Source organism: Ammospiza nelsoni, chromosome 6 (assembly GCF_027579445.1).
Source record: "Ammospiza nelsoni isolate bAmmNel1 chromosome 6, bAmmNel1.pri, whole genome shotgun sequence".
Classification (NCBI taxonomy): domain Eukaryota; kingdom Metazoa; phylum Chordata; class Aves; order Passeriformes; family Passerellidae; genus Ammospiza; species Ammospiza nelsoni.
The window spans coordinates 28,356,894-28,379,510 of NC_080638.1; the positions used below are offsets into that span (position 1 = coordinate 28,356,894).

At 38.8% G+C, this 22,617-nt stretch overlaps 1 protein-coding gene across 1 annotated transcript in view; it reads right to left on the reverse strand.

The window, feature by feature from the left end:
* LOC132074288 (cytosolic phospholipase A2 epsilon-like) overlaps positions 1–22,617 on the reverse strand; it is a 33,007-nt gene that overhangs the window by 8,617 nt on the left and 1,773 nt on the right. Inside the window, exons 3-12 of the mRNA XM_059473988.1 lie at positions 17,805–17,877; positions 13,644–13,780; positions 12,792–12,923; positions 12,152–12,192; positions 5,979–6,021; positions 5,452–5,515; positions 4,046–4,188; positions 3,809–3,898; positions 3,027–3,064; positions 1,259–1,394 (exon numbers count right to left, since the gene is read on the reverse strand). Of these exons, the coding sequence (XP_059329971.1) occupies positions 1,259–1,394; positions 3,027–3,064; positions 3,809–3,898; positions 4,046–4,188; positions 5,452–5,515; positions 5,979–6,021; positions 12,152–12,192; positions 12,792–12,923; positions 13,644–13,780; positions 17,805–17,877 (897 nt within the window). The remainder of the gene's footprint in view (positions 1–1,258; positions 1,395–3,026; positions 3,065–3,808; positions 3,899–4,045; positions 4,189–5,451; positions 5,516–5,978; positions 6,022–12,151; positions 12,193–12,791; positions 12,924–13,643; positions 13,781–17,804; positions 17,878–22,617) is intronic.

Genomic DNA, 22,617 nt, shown 5'->3' on the forward strand with positions numbered 1-22,617 from the left:
ATACCTTTCAAGTATTAGCTTCTAATTTGATAAAGGAATCTGTGTTCCAAAGTCAATGAATAGAGCCTGAAGGAAATAATTCTCCTCCTCTATGAAAAAAAACAAAAGGTCAGAAAAGTGAGAAAACAGATGTTCTTCGTACCCTAAACTCTTTTTAAATATAGAAAATTTTATAAAATAATGAGGAAAATCTCATAATATTAGCTAAAGTCAGAATAAACTCCAGAAATTATATTCTGGGGTTTACATTTTCTAACCTATTTTTTTATAAGTTAAAATACTAATGATTTTTTTTTTCAGTTCAAATATAAGTCAGCTAATAAAGTAGAGGGGATATTTTCCCATATTTCTGAAGTTAAACACATGAATAGGAGAGCCACAGTAATTAGGCCTTTCAGAAAAGAGTTTTCTGTGTGTGAGGAACCTCTCAGACAGCTTGTAAAAATGGTTGAAAATGTTCTTTTCAGCTTTGTTGAAAACTTTGTTTCCTGTATTATTCTCTGTCCTGAAATCCAAATTAATATTTTTGAATCATATTTTCCACAGCACTCTTTTTTTTTAACTGTCAGCTGAAGAGTGTTCTTTCTGTTGGTATGTGTGTACTTTTCTGATTGTCAGCAACCCAGTTAGGCATCAGCAGTTGCAAAGCTTATGACCCAGTTACAGGGCAGGAACAGTGTCTAGAGTGATACAGCTAAACTTACAAACAGCCATTTCATCAACAACTCAGTGATACTATAAGATCCACTCTTCTTTGCCAGACTGATAGCTTTATTCTATCCCTCAATTTTCCCAACAATACAGCTAATTTTGCTGCAGAAACCACTCCAAGAATTTTCATTCAGATGTCTGTGAAAATTTTTCTTTCCTCCTCAACGCCCTTTACACACATGCCGTGGCCACCACCTCGTCTCTATGTTAAGGCCCTCTATTTTGCAAGCAGCATTGCCCAGATGTTCCATGTCTGCCCACTATAAACTTTTCTCCTGAGATCCATGAGCAATATCCAGAATAAACAGGAATGGGCTGTTTGAGGAGCTGCTGAGAAGTTTTTGGCTCCATAAAGACATTATCCTTCCTCCCTCACTCTGCTACATGAAAAGCCCACTGCTTCTCTTGCTCATGCCTTGCCCTAGGTGACCATGCCTGGCCCACACCAGCAGGACTAATTACACTGGGATTTTATTTGTTGTTTGAATTTGTAAGCCAGGCCTTGATCCCCCAAGAGCAGTTGCTACCAGGGATTGCATTGGCTTGCCTCATGCTCTTTCAGATCCTCTTCCAAATTAAGAATCTTTTTCAGAGCAGCAGCAACATATTTCTTCCTTTTCCGCAGGAAGTTCTGCTCCTCCCTGCACAGGCTAAATCCCAAGCGCACATCCAGGTCTCCTGAGCTGGAACAGACAATGGGACAAATCAATGCACACATCATTTATAGCTGATTTCAAGATCTGTAGGGCAGGTAATAAAAAAAATCATCTGTAAAATAAGTTATTTCCAAGTCTGCGTATTGATAAAGGAAAGAAGGAAAACAAAACCACCCCATTTCTACTGCCAGCAAAAAACAGCAGTGTGGATGAAGAGGAGTTTCCAAGGTACTGTAGATCTCTTGTGAACACGGACAAAAAGACAAGACACACAAGTCAGGGAAAGACCACCAAAAGGAGTAAATTCAGAAGTATTTTTTTCTGCACCCATTCCTGTTTATCACTATGACATCCTGGAAAATTCAAGTGATGACATTATCACTTGTTCTCGGGTTTTGACAATCCACTAACAGCATTTAAAGTGAGAGTTCTAATGAGTTATGTGATGAAGCTTGAACTGCAGGGCAAACATCACCCCCAGCTCAGTCTTGGGAATTGCAGCCTTTCACCTGTGTCCTGAACATATTCCTAGATAAGTATTCACAAGCTTCGTCCTGTAATAATACAAGAATATCCATCACTTTCTTTTTCACATGCGCAGACACATGAAATTTTGTCCTTTGAAAAATGTGAAGCACAAGCAAAAGAAAATTCAGAAAAAAAGGTGTAAATCCAATCAAATTGCAGCTAATGTTATGTGCCTACAGCAACATAAATACACTTATTACTGAGAATAACACTAAATATTGACCAAATCTTTTGGATCACATCACCCTCTGGTGGCTGCAAACTCTGTCCTGAAAATAATTTTCACCAATATTTCACAAATATGAATGCTTCAAGGATTAATGCTGCTAACCTTTCTTCTCCAGCAAATTTGATTTATCACACAGTGTAATTTTGAAAAGAAAATAAGGTCAAATGATTTACCTTACAAAAAACCCAACTCTTTGAGCAGTAGATTAACATTTTTTTCTTGCTCTCTTTCTATATGTGTGCCTGTTAAATGTACAAGTCAGATATTTGTTATGGGCTGAGGTTGTACAGGTAGCTCTCCATTTACACAAAGTTTTCTTGTGCTGTGAAAACCCACACACTTTCTTTCTGTATCTCATCCCACACACGGATGAGATGGGGGGGCTGTGAACCATAGGAAGTTTTCAGCTCTACCATAAAATGTCACCGTCTTCAATTTTACCTTTCACTGGTGCAATTCTGTCCCTGCAAGTGGGTTGGCAGAGGTGCAGCTGGTCAGGTCTCAGCTCCCATTCTGCCCAGTGAAGGAGAAGGGGCAGAAGCCAGGCTACCCTATGTTTGTTTTGGTGATTTGGCAAAGTTAGAGACTGCTAAAGGTTATTTCACCCCATGTGCACATCTGACAATTGGCATAAATGGGGAATAAAATAATAAGTGAATGGTACAGTTTTATTCATGTGTGAGAACAAAAGGCATAAAACCAACGAATTTACTCTGAATGAAGGCTCACAGACTCCTGCAGAATGCACAGTGCTGTAAGTGCAGCAGACTTGCACTTACCTTGGGCACCAGTGAGCACAGCACTCACACAGTACGTGTTCATCTCTGCACCTATCACAGAAAAAGCCTACAGAACTAGTTTACAGCAGTCCTGGGGGCCAGGACTAAAAGAGGCTATCTTACCATTTTCTTGCTGTCAAGCACAAGTGAAATGAATTATCCTGGAAAATGAGAAAGGTAAAGGTAATTACTACCAAATTTTAAAACATTCCTTCCCTTCAAGCTCGGGCAATGCTCTGACCAAGAGAGGTGGTTCTCAAATAATAAATCACATGGCTAAGGACATTATTTTTATACAATTAACCAAAGCCTCACTCCCTGCCCTGGAATCAAATTTTCGCTTCTCTAATAGGCCTGTATGTGTTTGGGGCAGGTAGTGTGCCACAAGCTTGCATGTTTACACCACTTCCCAGTTTGCACATTTAGAAGGGGCAACAAGAATGAAAAAAGTTACCTTATCAAATTAAAAAAAAAAAAAAAAAAAAAAAAAAAAAACAAAAACTCACAAAAGCACCCCTGATATCATTATTAAGACAAACTAAAATCTGAATTAAGCTCATAATCTGGATGGGTCTTTTTTCAGTTCTTCGCTTGTATCACCCCAATATAAAAAAAAAAAAATGTGGTTTTGAACAAATGTACATTTTACAGTAATTCCTTGTTCCTTGAAACCACTTAATTCTAACAGTAGGATGCAGGTTTGCAATGACTGTTGTATTATTAAAATTATTGTTAACATGTTCTTCCTCAAAGTTGAATATAGCAACCTTAAATTTTGTTAACATTTCTAATGAATAGCTGTATAATTTCATACAGTGATTTTGTTTACTTGGTAACTTTATTTCTAACACGACAATATTAAGGATATTTTAAATTACGTATTTAAAAAGGTTCACAGCGCTCACCTCTTCTAGTGTTATTTCCTTCTGTAAAGGGAGTGAATTCAGGGGAAAAGAAAGGACCCCAGGTTTCTCTGTTTCATTTCCATCAGTCAGCTGAAAAAATGTAAAAAAGCAAAACACATAAAAGGTTTATCATCTCTTGAACTTCTCCACTCAGAAACCTAGTTCAGTTTACTGGTTCTATTAATATTTTGTTGTAATTTCATTTGAGTAATAATAACAAACAGAAGGAGAACTTACCTCTTCTGGTAATATGATATCCAGTCTTGTCTGCTCATTTATGATGCAGTGAAATATGATTATATGAAGGCTGGGGCCAGAGTCCAGCAAAATCTTCTGGCTTCCTTCATGTGATCCTTTCACTGTAAATGTAAGCTCTGGGTCTAAGCCGAGAGGCAAGGAACAAGCAGAATTTTAAATATTACAAGCAAACAAACATAACTAATTAAAAAACCCAATTTTCACTTTTTGTTGAATTTTCCTTACACCACAATGACTAAGTAGACTTCAGGTGGCAAAAACAGACTGAAAACTGAGCTAAAATATCTTGGTGAATCTACATAAATAATCAATGTACAGAATTCAGAGATTTTTAAAATACTATAGCTTTCTATTTGTTAGATGCTTTCCATGAATAAATTAAACCAAGATTTGGATTTAGAGGAGTGTCAGAGGCATTTTGGATTATTCATGCTGCATAAAAGTCATTTATTTGATGTCAGTCTGTTCTGGTTCATAGTAAACATTTTATAATATTAAGACTCACAAATAAATCTATAAACCCACAACTCAATCAGGCTACTTGGCATGTGCCCCCACATCACAAAACTGAAACAAGCAGCAGGCTGAGTTTCTTGTACAGAAAAGCCTTTATGTTTACAGAGAGGTCATATGCTGTTCTCCTGCAAGATCAGGGCCAAGAGACATATAATTTTAGGTCACTAACCTTTCCTTCCTCTGTTACATCTCAGTCTGAAACTTCCTATAATGCAACTTAGTCATTGCCACCATTTTCTTCATAGAAGTCAATTTTCCTTTCACAAATTAACTCAGAACAGTCATGAGGTTTTGAGATTTTCCCCCAGGAATGGCATTACACAAGCTACAGTTCATTTAAATCAACTTAAAAACTAGTGAAGAATCCTGTTGTATTTGTTAGAGTTACATTTTATAGACAAAGTACTGTTTTGGTGAGTCTATGGTAGCAGAGAGCTTCCCTGCAATTTGCCAAGACCCCTTTGATACAACTTTGCATTTAAACTTAGGTTTATTTTTTTTATTAAGGCACCAAAGGGATAAGATTCCTACATATTACTTATGAGATAATTTTTAAAGATCCCACTTAGAAAAAAATTGTTTTGAACAAACAATAAATAAAAAGAACTAACCTCATTTTTCCAAGTTTTTCAGTCTAGTATACCTGGCTCTATTTTTGCATCAGTTTAAAATTTTCCTCATAACTAAGCACTTGATTAACTTGAATTTTGAATGATACAATCTTTCTGCAAGGTGGGGCATGGCAAAACTAAGTATTATATGACACAGATAGAGCAATGTACACAACGGATTATTAATTTTTTTCAACATCTGATATAATGGCTGAATCACAACACAAGAACAATAGGCTAATGAAGCAATAACCTCACTTGTGGATTGCTGCTTCAGCTTCCCTGTATCCACTCTAACCTCCAAACAGGAAACCTCACGTGCCTGCAGCAAGAGAGGATGAATGATGATTGAGAGAAGTGTAAATGCCATTGCAAGTGATTCATACTGTTCCCAACCAACCCCTCTGGTTGATCAATGAGCAAGACAATTATTATCTATTACTATGTCTTCAGATAACACGAGGACAATAATGATATGGTATTTCTTTCCAAAACTGAAATAAAGAGATAAAGAGAAACAACTCATGGACTGCTTGAACTTAGAGAGACAATTAAGCAAAGAAGATAAGCCCTATTCAAAATAATGAGTGTATTAACATATGGAACTATTTTTATGAGCATTGTAACACTTTCTTCATTAACTCCTGATAGTTCTGAGCCTATCATTTATAGAAGAAAGTAGGCGGCAGTACTGGGTTTGGGACACAGCTCAAAGTTTCCAGAGTTAGAAACATGAATATTTGTTATTCAGACACAAGAAAGATCACAATAAATATGTACTTTACCACTAGTACTCCATTCGTAATAATGCCATCTGGGTAATCCAGACTGAAAAAAAAAAAAAAAAAAAAGAAAGAAGATAATGTCACAGGTGGAAAAGCTCAGACAAATATTTTAGTCTATGGTTAACACATTAGTTCTTACATGACCTTTGACATTTCTGACTTAAACATTCTCACTCAAAAATACTTTAAAGCTTAGGATTAGCTGATGAGCTGAGTTGCAGTTTTTTCCATCCACTCAGAATATGAAGCTGGATTTACACTCCTGTGATCTTAACCATTTGCTTCAGTAAACCATGCAATAAATACTGGTATGAGACATACTGATTTTGAGGACAGCTGCAGTTAAATCCATCTTGATTCTTTTGAGCATTACACAGTTTTACCCAGGTTTATGTCTAATACAACAGCCTAACTTTTCACAATTTATAAAAAATTTCCCTAATGGCAGGAAAAATTGTATTTACCTTTATGAAGTGATCTGCAAATCACACATGAGATTGTAATAGATCACTGTACGTATAGATCTGTTTCCACATCTAAGAGCAGGGATGAATTCACATACTGCAGCCAACAATTTCTATATTCTAAAATATTTTCCATCAGAAATATCAGGCAGTGTCTCATTAAGGATATCTCACAATTTACCATTTCGTTAAATTACAGATGTAAATTCAAATAATCTCTCAAGAACTGAGATGGCTCCAAAGGGAATATGTACATATGTATGGACTATTGACAAGGACTGAGCATTGACTCCTCAATCTGCTGCAGAGAGTATGAGCTGTTTATTCAGACTTTACAAGCCACGGGTTACACATTTGGAGTTCTCATATAGTTCTATACTTGATATATGTATTTTATCTCAGCTGAAACCAAACAATACAATTCCTTTAAAATTAGATGAATGACATTGTTTTTATCCACTTAAAGTGAAAACAATTAGATTTAAGTATAAACACACATGATAGCATTCACTCAAAATTGAAAAGTTCATAAACAGTTTTAAGTTTTGTTTCCAAGTCAGTATTTTCTTTAAGAGAATATCAATATTTCCTTTAAGAGAAAAACATGAACTGGCTAAATACACTGCAGAAAATTCAGGAAAAACTTTCAATTATAAAAAACATCAACAACAAACTCAAGCAAACACCTCTGGCCAAAAACCCACAATCATAAACTTTAAAATTTTGTAAATTTTTTGGAAATGTATTTCTAAAGAGTTCAAAGAACGTTGGTCAGGAATTGGTGAAAATATACTCAGTGTTTCCATCTCTATACAGGTAAATGTGTGCAAGCACCACTCCAGTTTTGTTTCAGACACAAATTTTTATTCTTAATTACTATGTCAAATAGCTCTAACATTACATGACATATGGTGCCACCATCCTCAAATAACTCATTAAAAATCAAGGAGAACAAGAAACAGCATGACAGATATTTGAAGACCTCAGCCTGCATAGCCTGGTGAAATGAAAATGCACAGACAGGTGAAGATATCTGTTCATGGAGGTAAACATTCGGTAAAGCGTAGTGTTATTTGAGTTGCTGGTATCAGCAAAGGGTAAAGTTAGGTTCAAAGTTAGGAGGTGCAAGGCATGGCCTTCAAACAGGGTGGGAGACCCTGCATTGTTGTGCAGAACAGAGCAGAGCTTGCAAGAAGAACCCCTGGTAAGTACCAGGACACCTCAGTCATGAAGGACCAATGGCTGAGATGTCTCTGTTGGGTTGTCACCTCTGCTGCCACCCCTGTAAGGAAGCCCAGCTGCTGGTACTTGTTAGTATGGTGGACCTGGTGGTCCATACCTTTGTTTTAAGAAAAGCAAGGGCACTCATCTTTCTCTGAATCTTAGGAAATCAGCTGTGGCTAAAAACATAGCTGAGCTGGGTGCAGAAGAGCTCAGGTTGACAGGGATCTTTGAATATTTTGCCTACCTTTGGAGCACTGAATAAGTTCCACTAGTTGGGATTAGCTGGTAATTTCTCTGATAACTAACCTGCTATTAGCTCTCATCACACAGTTATGTTCCTGTTCTCTTCTCCATCACAGTTTGTGATTTGTGGGCTTTTTTTATTGCAGGCCTCAGTTTCACTAGGAGAACTAGGAGTATATTATTACCTGTAGCAGGGAAAGACAAAAACAGAGACCCTGGGCATCCTTCCCCACTCAAAGTCTGTTGCAGGAATGCCTAAGGTTGCAGTGTACTCTTTGAATCCAGGGATCATTTCCCATCACCTGGTATACATCAAACTTCTGCCTTCTCCTTTCTGAATTATGCCTGATATAATGGAATGGGTAATTTTGAATATGAACTTACAGTCACACAGATTCTTATATTGCAGTTCTCATTTAGGCTACTACGCTCCGTTTCACCAGAGAATCTGAATTTTTGATACTTATCTAAAAGTTTTGAATTCTTTCATGTCAGATCCAGCTTTTCCTTCCTTTAGTAGCTTCCATAATAATGTAGGCTACTTTTCTGAGCTTTCTGACAACCCAGGAGAAGCATGGGGGATGGTAGTGTTTCAGTAAATAAAGCTGTAATCATCTCAAAGGTTCTTTCTTAACTTAAAACTTTTGCCTTCAGTGCTCCTCCACACATAAATACAAACAGTGCATTTGGCCCCCAGCTGATGGAGACTCAGCCTGAGGGTTTCTCAGCAGTGCCCAAGCCAAATGGCTGGCATGATCTGCTGGCTCCCCTTTCACATGAGGGGGATTTCTCAAAATAACACAGCAGAACTAGAGAAAGAAAAAAAAGACTTTTATTTTCTAAAAATTCTGCTTTTGCCATATTTCAATAATTAAATATTTAACTTTTATACAGCTTTTTGTACACCTATTTACATTTATTTCTGTTGATTGGGCTTTGTTTTAAACATAGTCTTTCACATTTGAAAAAAAAAGGGAGAGGGAGCAAAGATGAAAGGTTGTGTAAGAGTGGTCCTTCATTCTTCTAAGAGTTGTTAAGAGATGCACTTCCTCAGCTTAAGACATCTGAAAGATAAAAGAGGCCAAAAAGAGGATCAGCAGGTACAGCAAATACCCTGGGGCTCTTAGACCTTTCCTTGGAAATTCAAATCACCTTGCAGTTCAGCAGAAGCCTTTTGTGGCCCTCAGTGTCAGGCGTGGCCCTCAGTAGAAGTCGGAGGGGAGCGGGATGTTGAGCGAGCGCAGCCACCTGCTCCAGCGGGACCCCGTGCCTGTAGCAACACGGATGGGCTCGTTCTGGTGCTGCACCCTGCCCGTGGAGACACAGCAGAAAGCCCAGGTTACCACTGATAATCACCAGAGAACAGCTCCAAAAGCACAAAGCACACGAACCAGCAGCCTGTGTACAACAGCCTTACCTTTTCTGTCACTGCTGCCCAAGCGCAGCAGCTCTCCCGCCAGTTGGGCTCCTGTAATGGGCCCAGAAAACATTGGGCAGGCATTTGCAATCCCTTGGCTTGGTTGCTGGTGAAAAGGCACTCGGAGGAAGGAGCATGCCTTCCTCTCTGTGTCCTTAGGATCAAACATCTGGCCCTCAGTGCCTGCCACTCTGCTGCAGAGAGGTGAGCATTTGCTGGTACTGCAGCAGTGGCATAAGGGTGAGGCAAAACTAGAGAGGGTGTTCATCTTGCTGTTGTGGAAACCCACTAACAAAATGAAGCTTTTCTTCCATTTTAAATAAAATATAGCAGGAATGGATGCAGGAACAAATTATCGTACAGCCTTTCAGTGTAACATGAGGTAATTGTTATAGTGCTGTTTTTGGTAGAGGTAACGCAAAACACAGCCTTTGCAGTGAAGTTATAGGCAAACAAAACTAGGAGTGGCAAAGCCACTAGGTGCAACCCAGGAAACATTTTTGGCCTGGGGTTACCCATCATGTGTGCTATTATTCACCTGAAATGCTGGAAAGAAAGAATAAGCTAATGTAATAATGCTTGCAATTAGTAAAATCCAGAACAAAGATGGGGAAGAAATTTAAAGCTGTGGATAAAGAGCATCAGGAAAAATTGCTGGTGGGAATAGTTATTAATTTCAGAAATAAACTGCCATATCACCCCCACAAATGTATGTTCTTCTTGTTCCCATCACAATACAGGATTTCTAGAAACTATCCCACATGCCTAGCTGTAGTCCATGTTATCAGAGGGCTCTCTTCCACTGAAAATTATCTCTAATCTCTGTCAACACTTCTCCCATCCCACACTGAAAAAAAATCTTGCCAAAACCTGCTGAGCTTGTTCGACACAGAAGAGGTTGGTTTGGGTCCATAGCTTTCTGGTGACCCATCTCAACTACTTCACTTGAGTTGTTCAGACCTTTCCAGGGCTCTCCAGTTTATCAATGCAATCCATTGTCTACAATTTTATTGGACAAATCCTTTCATCAATTACTCCTGACATCACACATTCCAAAGTAAGGGAAAAAAAAACACCCTCTCAATGTCCTCCCAAGACCACATATTTAATCAATCCAGATGTGGATCCACATCCAGCCCTTATTCCAGACTCAGTTGATGGAAGAACAGCATTGACTGCCACACAGACACAAGAAATGTGAATAAGGAATAGCAGGGGAAAGGTCTATCTGCCTTCTGGCATCAAGCCCATTTTCTCAGTCCTACTGTGAGCTCACAGGGACATCCCCTCCCTTATAATGCAGCACCTTCTTGCCTCTGCATGTGGAATTCTTCATGCCATAACTGTTGCATTGGTCACTCAGGAACCACACTATGAATGAAAAATAGTAGATAAGATGCCTTCTTGCTGGAGCAACTGAGCCATGACTGTCATGCTTTTTAAAACCTCTCCCTTGAGACTGCAAAGGATCATTTTTAAAGCTACAGTTCCAATCATCATCTTCTAACCAGTAGAACTCCTACTCAGGCATCACTTGTAAAAATTGTCCCATTTCTGATTTTATTGAATACAACTCCAGGAAAAGGCAGTTGGCTGCAAGGTCAGCCAGAAGAGTTTGGCACAGAGCTGGTGGCACACATGCTCCAAGACCAGTTCCAGCCTCTGTTCCCATATCCAAACCCACTTTTGCACAACATCCAAGCCAGACAACCTACTTGGACCTCCCCCCATTAAAGACAGGATTATCAAGAGTGTGATTCTCTGTACCAACTCCATAACCCATCCTGTAACTTGCAAAAGAGGGAGGACCCTAGACAGGATATCTGCAATGCCTACTGGAGCTTCCCCATTGCCATTACTGATGTTGTGACACTCCTGCAATGTGACAAGCACCATTTGCCTTGGTATTGCTGGCCTTCTGCCAGTTCTGGTGCACAGTAAACAACAAACAATCCACCCTGATGAGTCTCCATGAGTTCTAAAAAGAGATTTTGAGACTCTTTCAGCTCTGATAGCTTTTTTGTATGTGAGAACTGAGATCTTTCCTTCTCCAGTTCTTAACACTGTTAAGGGCTAGTGTCCTTACACCAGCAAGTTCTTATTTCCCCTGCTGTCAGGAATTCAAGGTATCCACTCAAGTATTATCCTGCAAGGCCTCCTGAAGTGGCCCCAATGCCTTGAGAAGGCTCCAGCAGTACCATCTAAGAGCAGTACCTTCTCTAAGTACATCCTCTAAATAGTAAAACTCCGCCAACATCTTTCAAGCCTATCAAGTGAAGCTACTGCTGTCCCTCCAGCTTTCCTGGTTCCTCAGACTCCCACAGTGGTCTTTGGACCTTACTTTATGCAGAATATTTGGTTCCTTCCTCTGCCACAGCTCCTCAATTCATGTGTAGCCAGATGAATTGAGCAGATGAACTTATGGAAGTGCACTTCATAATGTTGTGCATTTGAAAAACCAGATTCCCCAAGAAGGGGGTAATTAAGGCATTTAGGCTTGGCACTCCTAAGGGTCAAAACTTCCTGAATATTTTCATTGTCCTCATACTTTCTTGTGTATCTCATTGTCTTAATGAGAAAAAAAGAGAACAGGAAGAAGTTGCTGCCCAAGAGGCAGAATTCAAACAGGGAGAAAAATCACATTTCAGATATTTGAAATCTAAAAGTATATATTCTAAAATTCCAATTTACTATACTTGAATGAAAACATCTTGCTACTGCTTTTAGAGTTTGCAGGTTTAAGAAGCACCATCGCATATGAACCAGATTTTCAAACTATTTTTATACTGAATATAACACTTTATTAAGAATTCAGGACTACTCACGTGTTCTGCAGTGTGAACTCCACCTCCAGCTCTTCACGTGCCTGAAGAGAGGAGATAAAAGAAAAGAAAGACTGATTACTTATTTTTCTTCACAGCTTTCATCATACCAGTTTCATATAATTTTTTAAATATGCATTTAAAATAGAACTTAGGAAAATTCCCAGGATGTAAGAAAACCATAGTTTTGACTGAAGATATTCAATTTTTAGATATTGAAGAAGCAGTTGCTAAAATGAAATTTTTTTAATCTAAATGCTTTATAAGCATATCTGCATGCTTAAGAACTGCTATTCTGCTGAAACAGCCATTTGTTCAGATTTTAATTCCCAAAACAAAAAGAATTGACCTCTTCAATACCATTACAGTCAAAAGGAGCTGAAAATTCAGAATTTACACCAAGAGCCAACAAACATCCCAGAAATATTCAGAATGAAGACTGGATAACTAGTTATAGGTGGTTCCATCCTGTATTTTCAGCATAGATATTTGTTCTAAGCAAAAGCTAGCGAAAAGCACAATTGCTTAGAATTGCAGCAAAATACAGTTTAAATAGACGTTCCCTAAAACAAAACACTGTAAAAGGATCTGTTGGGATGGAAGAGGAGAATTTCCTTTTGTTCTCACCAATTCCATTGCTCACCTGTGGATTCAGCTGGAACTTCACACGGACAGTACGTCCCACAGTGAGCTTATCTATGTCAAAGAGAACTGTGCAGAGTTCATCGTCCCTGGTGACCGTGTCTTCATCACACACCTTCAGCTCCAGCACGTTCTGCACAGAGAGGTTAAGAACATAATGGAGTTACTGCCACATCTAAGAGCTCCGTAAGGCAGGAAAATCTCTAGACTAGGCTTTCTTTACTTGCTCCTTCAGTTTTATGGGAAGGAGAAAAATGAGAAAGGGAAAGAGAAAAAGGAGAGATTTGGGTTTATTAGATGTCGGATTACTGATAACTCTTCATACAAAAAAGAAGCAAGTTTGTTTCTTTTCCCCAGGCAGACAAGACAAACAAGTCATGCAGAACATGCATGAGTTGGTGATAAATTACTGCATTAAACGTTTCTACATTTAATGCAGTAATTTAAATATTTTATGGCCTTTGGTTCTAAGTGTATAAAACAGTCACAGGTACATAAAAATGGCTTAAAGGATTTTCACAATATCTAGAACTGAGTGGTTTTGCTATTTTTATGCAATCTTTTTCTTGGATTTTGCTTGTTTATGTCAAGATTTGGGATAGGATAGTAAGGCTATATCCTGAAGTACATTTTATTCCTGCTTATTGCAGTATAGTACATGTCTAAGTAACAAATAAGGGGAATAGAACAACACTAAGGAGAATGTAAGCAACAGTTTGGGGTTTTTTCCCTGAGGAATCTTTAACATCTTCTGTATTTGGAACTAGCTATGTAAGTATTGGTTTACTGCAGCTTTGTGTAATCTAATGACTAATGCAGACACCAAATGGTGAAAAGAATTGATGTCAGTTACCTTGACACGGCGGTCAATCTTGTAGCAGAAAGCTTCATTCCAAACGGGGTTTTTGCTGTTCCTGATGGTCCTGGTCCGAACCTTCTCCGCTGAGGCAGTGGGCAGCCACAGTGTCACATAGCAATCTGAAAGGGTGACTGTGCAGGGAGAAGACAAGCACAGTTAAAATGTGAGAAAGAATTTCTGCACAGTGCCCATTTAACCCTAATAAGACAAAGATAGCGCAGCTGGGACTTTCTTCCTAAAACATACAGGATTAGGTGTAAATAATACAGTGAAGCACTGACAGGAGAACAGACATCCTCACACATTTGCAATGTCCATTTCCACCTTTTCAGTCTTAGTTAGACATACTTTTTTTTTATTTTAATTTTACTTTGTACTTGAAATTGTGCCACCCTCCACAGACAGTAGAAGTTGCATTTAGCTTTATCTTCATGATTATCCAAATGGCTGTGACAGGCAGCGCACCTCACAACCTTCCATCTGGGCTATAGAGAGACTTGTTTGCTATAATTTCTTCCCCAGATTTTGTACCTTAGCTTAATGAAAGCCTTTGTTAATATGCTAGCTTAACTGAAGAACAGATTTTTTTCATAAAAGGTGTTCTCATATCAAAGCTGAAAAATTTGATTTATCACAAATCAGAATGTGCCTATTCCTTATTCATTCATATATTTGACAAAGTTTTTAGAAGTTGTGTGCTCCTCAGCAGTTCTATCAGAAAACAAAATCCATTTAATCACCATAATTAAATTACTGTGTGTTCAATTCCTTCCTACTGCTCTGTCTGCAGACTGGAAAGATGCTGCCACCACCCATGTTTGGGAAGGAAGCCATGAGTGCTAATGAAGACATCAGCTTCTCCTATATTCTGAGTCCACAAATTGGAGGGAGCACTCCAGGGAATGAGACTTAACAGAAGCATGATACAAGTACCAGTGGCCTTTCTCTCACACCTGTAATGGAATCTCCCTATTCCACATTAGCAGTGCTCAACCAGTCACCTGGTTCTTACAGCAACCTTGTGAGTCAGAGGAGACCAAATAATTCAGCTCATAGTCAATCTCTGCATCATGCTCAAAACGTGTAACAGTGTTATTACATTATATTAAGAGCAATTACTTCATGTATTTCCTCTTTATCTTTCCATAATGTCGCAGACATTTTTTTACAGAAATCTTTCTTTTCATATTTTTGTGTCTTCGGGAGCCAGAGGCCCTCGAAGAGAAAGTAAACAATTATTATCAGCTGCTGTAGAATGCAATAAGATTCACTTTGATTGGCTCATTTTTTATGTTTATAATTAAGAGCCAATCACCAGTTCAAGTCAGGGGACTAAGTCTTTGGCCACAACTTTGTTGTGGGTTCTTTTCTATCTCTTCTCAGCTTAGCTAGCTGCTCTGCAAACTTCTCTCTATATTCTTTTTAGTATAATTATAATGTATTATATCATATATTAATAAATTCAGCCTTCTGATCAAGATACAAGATTCACCGTCTCTCTCTCACCAGCTGCGACCCACACAGGTCGCGGTAATACCATAACAATCACAGATTTAGGTTTTCCTACAAGCCAAGCCATGCCTTCACTGTGTTGTTAACCATGCTATCACAACCAGCAAAACCTGGATTGTGATTGTGGGAAGGAAAGCATTTCCAGAAAGAGACCTAAGCCACACCTGATCAGAAGACTGTGACTGATCAGATGTTCAGCAGAGGCACAAATGTAGGCAGATGAAAATGCAGATGGTTAATGATGATTAAATGCCATAGTTTCCATTTTCAAAGAGGATGAGACACTCTGATTACTTCACAGTAGCACTATAAGGATTACACAAATAAGCACACTCAGAAAACTTGAATTTCTTGGAACTGTTCAAGACAATCATCCCCCTGAGTAGAGCTTAGATCAACCTGATCTGGTGGAAAGTGTCCCTGCTCATGGCAGGGGAGTTGTTTTAAGGTCCCTTCCAACCCAGACCATTCTATGATTCCATGCTTTGCCCAAGATCCCATAATGCAGTCAATGTCAGGGTCCAAAGCATAGTCTAGATTTTCAGGCCTCTACTGAAATTTATTAAAATTATCTTGTTCTGAAACATCAGTAGGGAGGAATACTTTTAAAGCATTTTTATTTTTCACTAGTAAATTAAATAGAAACATAAGATTCAATGAGCAAGAAGAAATGTTCGCTTCAATAAATAAAGAACAAGCACTCATGAGAAAATATACGCAAGAGAAATAAAAAGTCACGGGGAACACTAAGATTTAACCAGCAAAATTGGAAAGCTACAGTGGAGGAAATAAATGCTAACTCAGAATTGTAACAAGCATTGTACTTTTACTGTTAGACACAGGTAGAAAAGAGACATTTTCCTGCAGTTGAAAATACAAAGGTTTCAAGGAAAGCTAGCTGAAATGTTTGCCTTATTCATGTCTCAGAAGATGTAAACACTGCCTGAATACCCTTCCCACTGCAGAGAAAGAAATGGATAGTAGAGTTTTTTCAATAAATTTTCTGTTAAGAAAATACTCTTAATGAAAAGCTTACAAATCTCTCTACCAGATACACTTTAAAAATGTGTTTGGGACGCCCAAGTTCTGAATTTGAGGCATCTCAAGGGGATCAAGATATGATATTCATCTGCTCTTGAGGCCAGAACACCAAGTAAGAAAGCCATATGGTGTGGCAGACGTACCAACAGGTTTAGCCAAAAAAGATCCTGATGATTCACTGTGATAAGGAGTGACTGAGCAAGTTGCTCTGAGAAGGACAGCCACAAGGAAATGAAACACAAACAGGCAGTACAGGAATACAGAAATGCACACTCAGTTGTTCATGTGGGTTTGTAGATGCAATTTCAGTGGTGGCCTGATCAGATCACGTATTTGGTTGGCACAAAATACCACTTAGGCATTTTAAAATTTGGGTTTTGATAAATAAAAAGTTGTACATACAACTATAAGCTCATGGAGTGTGTGCTTCTATACATAAAAAAAGAACTTTAAGAAACTCCTAACTTTACACCTTGTAAAGTGTTATCACTTTGTCTAACGAACCAAAGAAGAAAGAGAAATAAGCAGTAATACATGTAATACAGGAGTATTACATTGTGGAAGATGCTTAAGTAACCCAGAATACCACATATAAGTGCAGCAGAGACTTCTTCCCTGATAGTGATCATTCAAAAATACTGTTGTAAAGCACAACTTCTATGTGATCTAACCACATCCCTCCTGCCAGAAACCACCAAATCCAACCTCTGCTAAGTTTTTCCCTCTACTCTTCACCCATCGCACAAGTTAAAGTCTATATCAAAATATAGATTGCATTAACCAAAATTTTCTTACAAACTATGATGTGCAGCACGAATTCTGAGCATACCAAAAGAAAATTGGTTTTGGCCATGTTCAGCAAGATTTTAGGAAAGAGTGTGACTTTTTAAATATATCTATCAGATTTATTCATGTGGCTTTAGATTTGAATTTTCTAATTCTCTTGATCTTTATTTCACCTTTTTCTTTTGAAGTTTCAATTTGAGATATCCTTTTTTCACTTCCCTTTACTATCCTTCACTTAAACTCCTGTCAGGTGCTCAGAGTATTGCTCTGTTGATTTTTTTTCTGACTTTTAAATGGCTCCATTCTGTAGGTTAAATAAATTCCAAGACACAATGGATTTTATCATCACTTCCTGGATATGTACAAATTCTGCAGAAGTAATAGAATGTTTTTGCTTGTAAATATTTTGTTTTCATAGGGTTTCTTGCTACTGCTGATTTTACATCTGCATTTCCAGTTCTCTCCTTTCTTCCATCCAGAAATTCTGTAGGAAATACTCAGGTTTCTTACTTAAAAATACAAGCATTTTCATTTTTTTCAGAGCAGATCTCAGATCACCAGTTAGGTCAGAAGGTTAGGAAATATATCTCAAACAGTAAGATATGAAAAAAAAATATAAAATGCATCACCTTGCTTGAGTCAGTCCCTTTAAATTTAAAAAGAGAAAGCAATGCTTCAGTATTATAATATGAAGGATTCTTAGAAACTTACAGCAATATATGCTTTTATTCCAACAAAATTTGAGAACAATAACATTGTCCAAATATTTTCTTTGAAAAGTTATAAGAACCATCCACCAATAGTAGAAGTACTCACGCAAGTCTGCCTTCCGGGCATTCCTCACTCTTAGTATTTTTACAGTGAGCAAGTTGAAGGGAGATACTGGTGCCTGCACAAAAATTAAGAAAAGGAAAAAAGGAAAAAAAAAGATGACATTATTATTCTAGCCTGTAGTCACAGACTACTGTAACCCTGAAATTTTGAGGACGTGGACAGAACAGTTTTCAAGGTTGAGACAATACAATTCATCAAACCAAATAGAGCAGTCAAAAATCTGTACAGATTTTTGGCACAGAACTCTCTTCAGGCCTGAAATAGAAGTAATATATTTCAAAATCAGTCAAGTTAATGATAGGTGCCAAGACTTTGATTTGATAAAGATCACGTCTTCCGATCACGGCTCCCTTATTATCACAACAAACACCCCTGGAGCACACTCATGGGTGTCCTCCCCTCTCACACACCACTGCCTGCAGTGGAACAGGTTGTCTCTGGGACACCAAATACTGTCACAGGAGCTGTGAAAGTAGAACTGTCTACCATGCACCAGCACAAGCTCCGACACCAGCACAGAGTTCTGCACATAGCCAAAAATAGAAATGCAGCTCACATGATGAGATACTTCTCTTGAAGACTCTGGTGAGCCTCTGATCCTCAGCTCTGATCCCCAGCAGAAAGCTACAAAAATCATCCCAGAGTTGATCTTGGGAATTAACTCACAACCCCACTAGATATCAGAAACCTTGAACTCAGAGATATTAAGTCTATAATAACTCATAACCCCCATGGCTCATACTAATGAATCTTCATATTACTAAGGCTATAAATTAACCCTTTCCCCATTTCACCTTTGACATAACTGCTTAACTTCTTACACTCTCACACACACTAATATCTCCTCTTCCATATATACCATCTTTCATTTTAAACAAATTTAGGTACAGATACCATTTCTCTCAACACTTGCTTAAATTGATATTTAGCATTCCACTTATTGATTCTGTTTTAGAACAAAAACAGATTTTAATGTGCCCCAAATTTTATCTAATCTTTCTATCTGTACCAGCCGGTGAGAACAAGACACTAATACACTCTGGGGAACAAGATACTGGAAAGCAGTGCCCCAGGAAATGTACATGGGGTCCTGGGCTGTGGCAAACTGGATGTGAGTCTGCAGTGCCCTGGCATCCAGGAACGTCAAGCTTGTCCTGGAGAGCATCAGGCACAGCATGGCCAGCCAGGCAAGGGAGGGGATTGTCCCACTCTGCTCTGCACTGGGGTGGCCTCACCTCTAGTGCTGGGGGCAGTTTTAGTTTTATGCACATATTGCGGCACATTTAGCCACAATACAAGAAAGACTTGAAACTATTAGAGAGTGTCCAAAGGAGGGCAACAAAGATAGTGAAGGATCTTGAGGAGAAGCCACATGAGGAGTGGCTGAGATCACTTGTCTTGTTCAGCCTGGAGGAGACCGAGGGGAGACCTCATTGCAGTCTGCAACTTCCTCATGAGGGGAATAGGAGGGGGAGGCACTGATGTCTCCTCTGTGGTAACCAGTGACAGAACCCATGGGAATGAGATGAAGTTGGGTCAGGGGAGGTTTAGGTTGCATACTGAGAAAAGGTTCTTCCTCCAGAGGGTTTTTGGGCACTGGAACAGGCTCCCCAGGGAAGGGGTCACAGCACCAGCCTGACAGAGCTCAAGAAGAGTCTGGATAATGCTCTCAGGCACACGGTATGGTTCTTGGGGATGGTTCTGTGCAGGTCCAGCAATCTATGGTCCTTGTGGGTCCCTTTGTACTCAGAATATTCTGTGATTCTACCTCTACCCATAAGCCGTCTCTCTCTTATTTTCATAGATATATTATAACCTCACAAAGCTAATACAGCATCCTAACACAAACACATGGGCTTTATTGCTTAAGGCAGGCATCAGAAGTGTCTATATTAATCATAAAGCAGGAAAAGCAAAAACTATACACTGATGTTAGCTAATAACACATACCTTGCTATTATTTCCTTCATACAGGCTATACATTTTGCCAAATTATGCCTTTTCAGCAGTATCACAGGATTTACCCTGAAGTGCTTCACAATGCTTTGCCAGAGTGTCAAGCAACTGGGACCATAACATGACATTGGACAATAAGACAATGTAATGAAGGAGGTCCTAGTCCTCACCAACAAAAACCTCAGCACCTCTGAAAAGTCAGCAGAGAACATAAACTGTCTCCAAGAAATAACCTGAATAATTCCCAGAGGATCATCTTGCACTTCCCTTTGAGTTGACAAGGGGCCTGAAGACGCAGAGCTGAGGGGCAGTGAGACAGCAGCAGGAGGGTCAGAGCAGTCACTGATATGGGCACGTTTGTTCTACATTATCTGACCTGTCCAATCTCATACAGGGCAGTTTTACAGAGCACAGTTTTCAAACCCTGGGATTGTCAGGTGTGGGACATTTCAGTTGTCACAAAGACTGTATCACACCTCTATCTGCTCCATTGTTCCAAACATGTCCACAAAGGATAACTTGGATAGACTTGAAAGAAAAAAGTTCTTTGGGGGAACAAACAATCAAACAAAAAAGGATTACAGTCTCCAATCCCAAGCAACCAAAAGGTATCAAGCCCAGACTCTACAGCTGAAGTGCTACAACTAATTTTCTATATGAATAAAGTAGTAGTGGGTAAAAGTGAAAAGCCCTCCTGGACACAGGGACCAGCAGCCAAGGCTTGTCTATCCCTGACATCTACTGACATGATTTTTACATTTATGTTTTGTCCCTGCTTTCCCCATCCAATAAATTGTGGTTTTGACCTCAGAAATGTTATTTCAGAAGATGGGGAACATCTCTCTTATCCAGAAAGGAGGAGACTTGCATTCCTTGATTACAGAAAAATTGACTTGGGCACAAGTTCCCGTTCCATGGAAATTCTATTAATTACTGGGCTTAACACCATTTTAAAAGAATAACCTTGGCTCAGCTATTGGAAAACAAGCACCAAGACCTTTACTTTGTGAACCTCAAGTGAATAGTGATATCTCCCTGCAGCCAAGTGCCATGTGGGGATAGGAACTGTGAAAGTTGTTCCCAGCTGTCCGTGTTACCTGGCTGTTTATGTCATTTTCTGCACAGCTATTACAATTCCATTCTGATGTATCTTACTCTCCAAACTTATGGAAATGATCCTCAGTCCTCAACTTTGGGTTGTGGAGTGCCTTCCCACACTAAAGTCCTGGAAGTCCAACCTTACAACTCCTAACTTTATGGTGCCTGAATGCATTACCAAGTCTAGCTGTCAGCCACTTACTCAAAGTCACACAGAAAAACTTCTCCTAAACTGGATAATCTCCTAGCAATTGGCAAGGACTTCCACATCCTTGCCTTTTATGTGATGATGATCATATCACAGACTGGTAAGTTTTGAGGCCAGCTATTACAGTCAGTCGTTACACACTCTTCAACTTTCGGCTTCTATATTTATTTCATCTGAGACATGAATCTTACCTCATAAACCGGAAACACAAGCCAGGCATTTTAATGATCACTTTTGAAATTACTTAAATATATGAGGTTGCAAATGCAAGACTTGGTCACACTGTCCTACGTCAGATAAAAATTCAATTAAGTCCTGTGGCACACTTGTGCAATCCTCACATATCTAGTCTGAAGGAAGGCAATAGGAGTGTTCACATAAATGAGTGCTCATCCATATGAATTAATTATATAACTGGTCTCTAAAATTGCTCTATTTTAGTAAAGTTCCAAGCTAAAAAGTCTTTCACAGAATTTTTTTCTTAAGGAGAAAAGAGTGAAACTCATACAATATTCCCAAGTCGCGTTAAGAGATAAGGCAGTTATCAAAGTGCGTATGTATTTGGGGGAAAGCACTATTCCCTTAACCTTCTCATCAAAGAGGAATATAAATCTCATCACTACTTAAAAAGCTATGAAAAGCAACAAAGAAATCACTCACCCTGTCAGAAAGAGTAGCAGGACTTTAAAACACAGATCACTGCCTTGCTTCTGACCTGGGTCAGGTATGTGGCACCTTTTAACTTCAAAGAATTTTGGAGCCTCAAAGGCAGGCAGGAGTTCACCTCAGGCAAAGTTAAATGCATAAGAAACACTTTTCCTTATACTGCTATTTTGTATGTATTTCACCCATTTTAAAATACCCTGTAGCTGGGTATTTTATCAAGTCAGTAGAAGTCCCCACGTTTGTTTCAGGATAAAAACAAATGGAGCAGCACTGAGTCAATGGCTGCTTCTTTCCAAGAGCTATGCAAAACTTCTGTGGCTTCAGACTGCAATTTTCATGTGGTTTCTTTTTTCCCCTTCCTGTTTGCAGCTCCACAGCTGGATGTGTGTTGGAATGAATCCAAATCTGAGAAACCAGGATTCCCATAGTTCAATGTGTTTTGTTTCCTCAAGACCACAGCAGTCTTTATCAGTAATTTATGTGACCTAAAAAGTATTACTCTTTTGACTGTCAGCATGAGGGCACTAACAAATTTTTCTTAGGAGCTATTTTACATATTCTTCCTAATGTATATAGCTGCTCAAATTGAAAACCCACACATCCTACTAGTTGCCCTGAAACTCACTCTGACAACGAAAACTCATTTCCTTGACTGAGCCCCTGAGTAACAAAAAGCAATTTCAGGTTATGTACTAACCATAAATACCAACTTTCATGGAAAAAAAAGGAATAAAGTTTGAGTCCTTCCTGAATTTTACCTCTGTGAACCTTGGAGATTCAGGGCAGAAAGAAGAGGGTCTGGGTCCTGCTCTAAATTGTAGGTACTGTATTCATGTCATGTCACCCTAAATACCTTGAAGTTAAAAG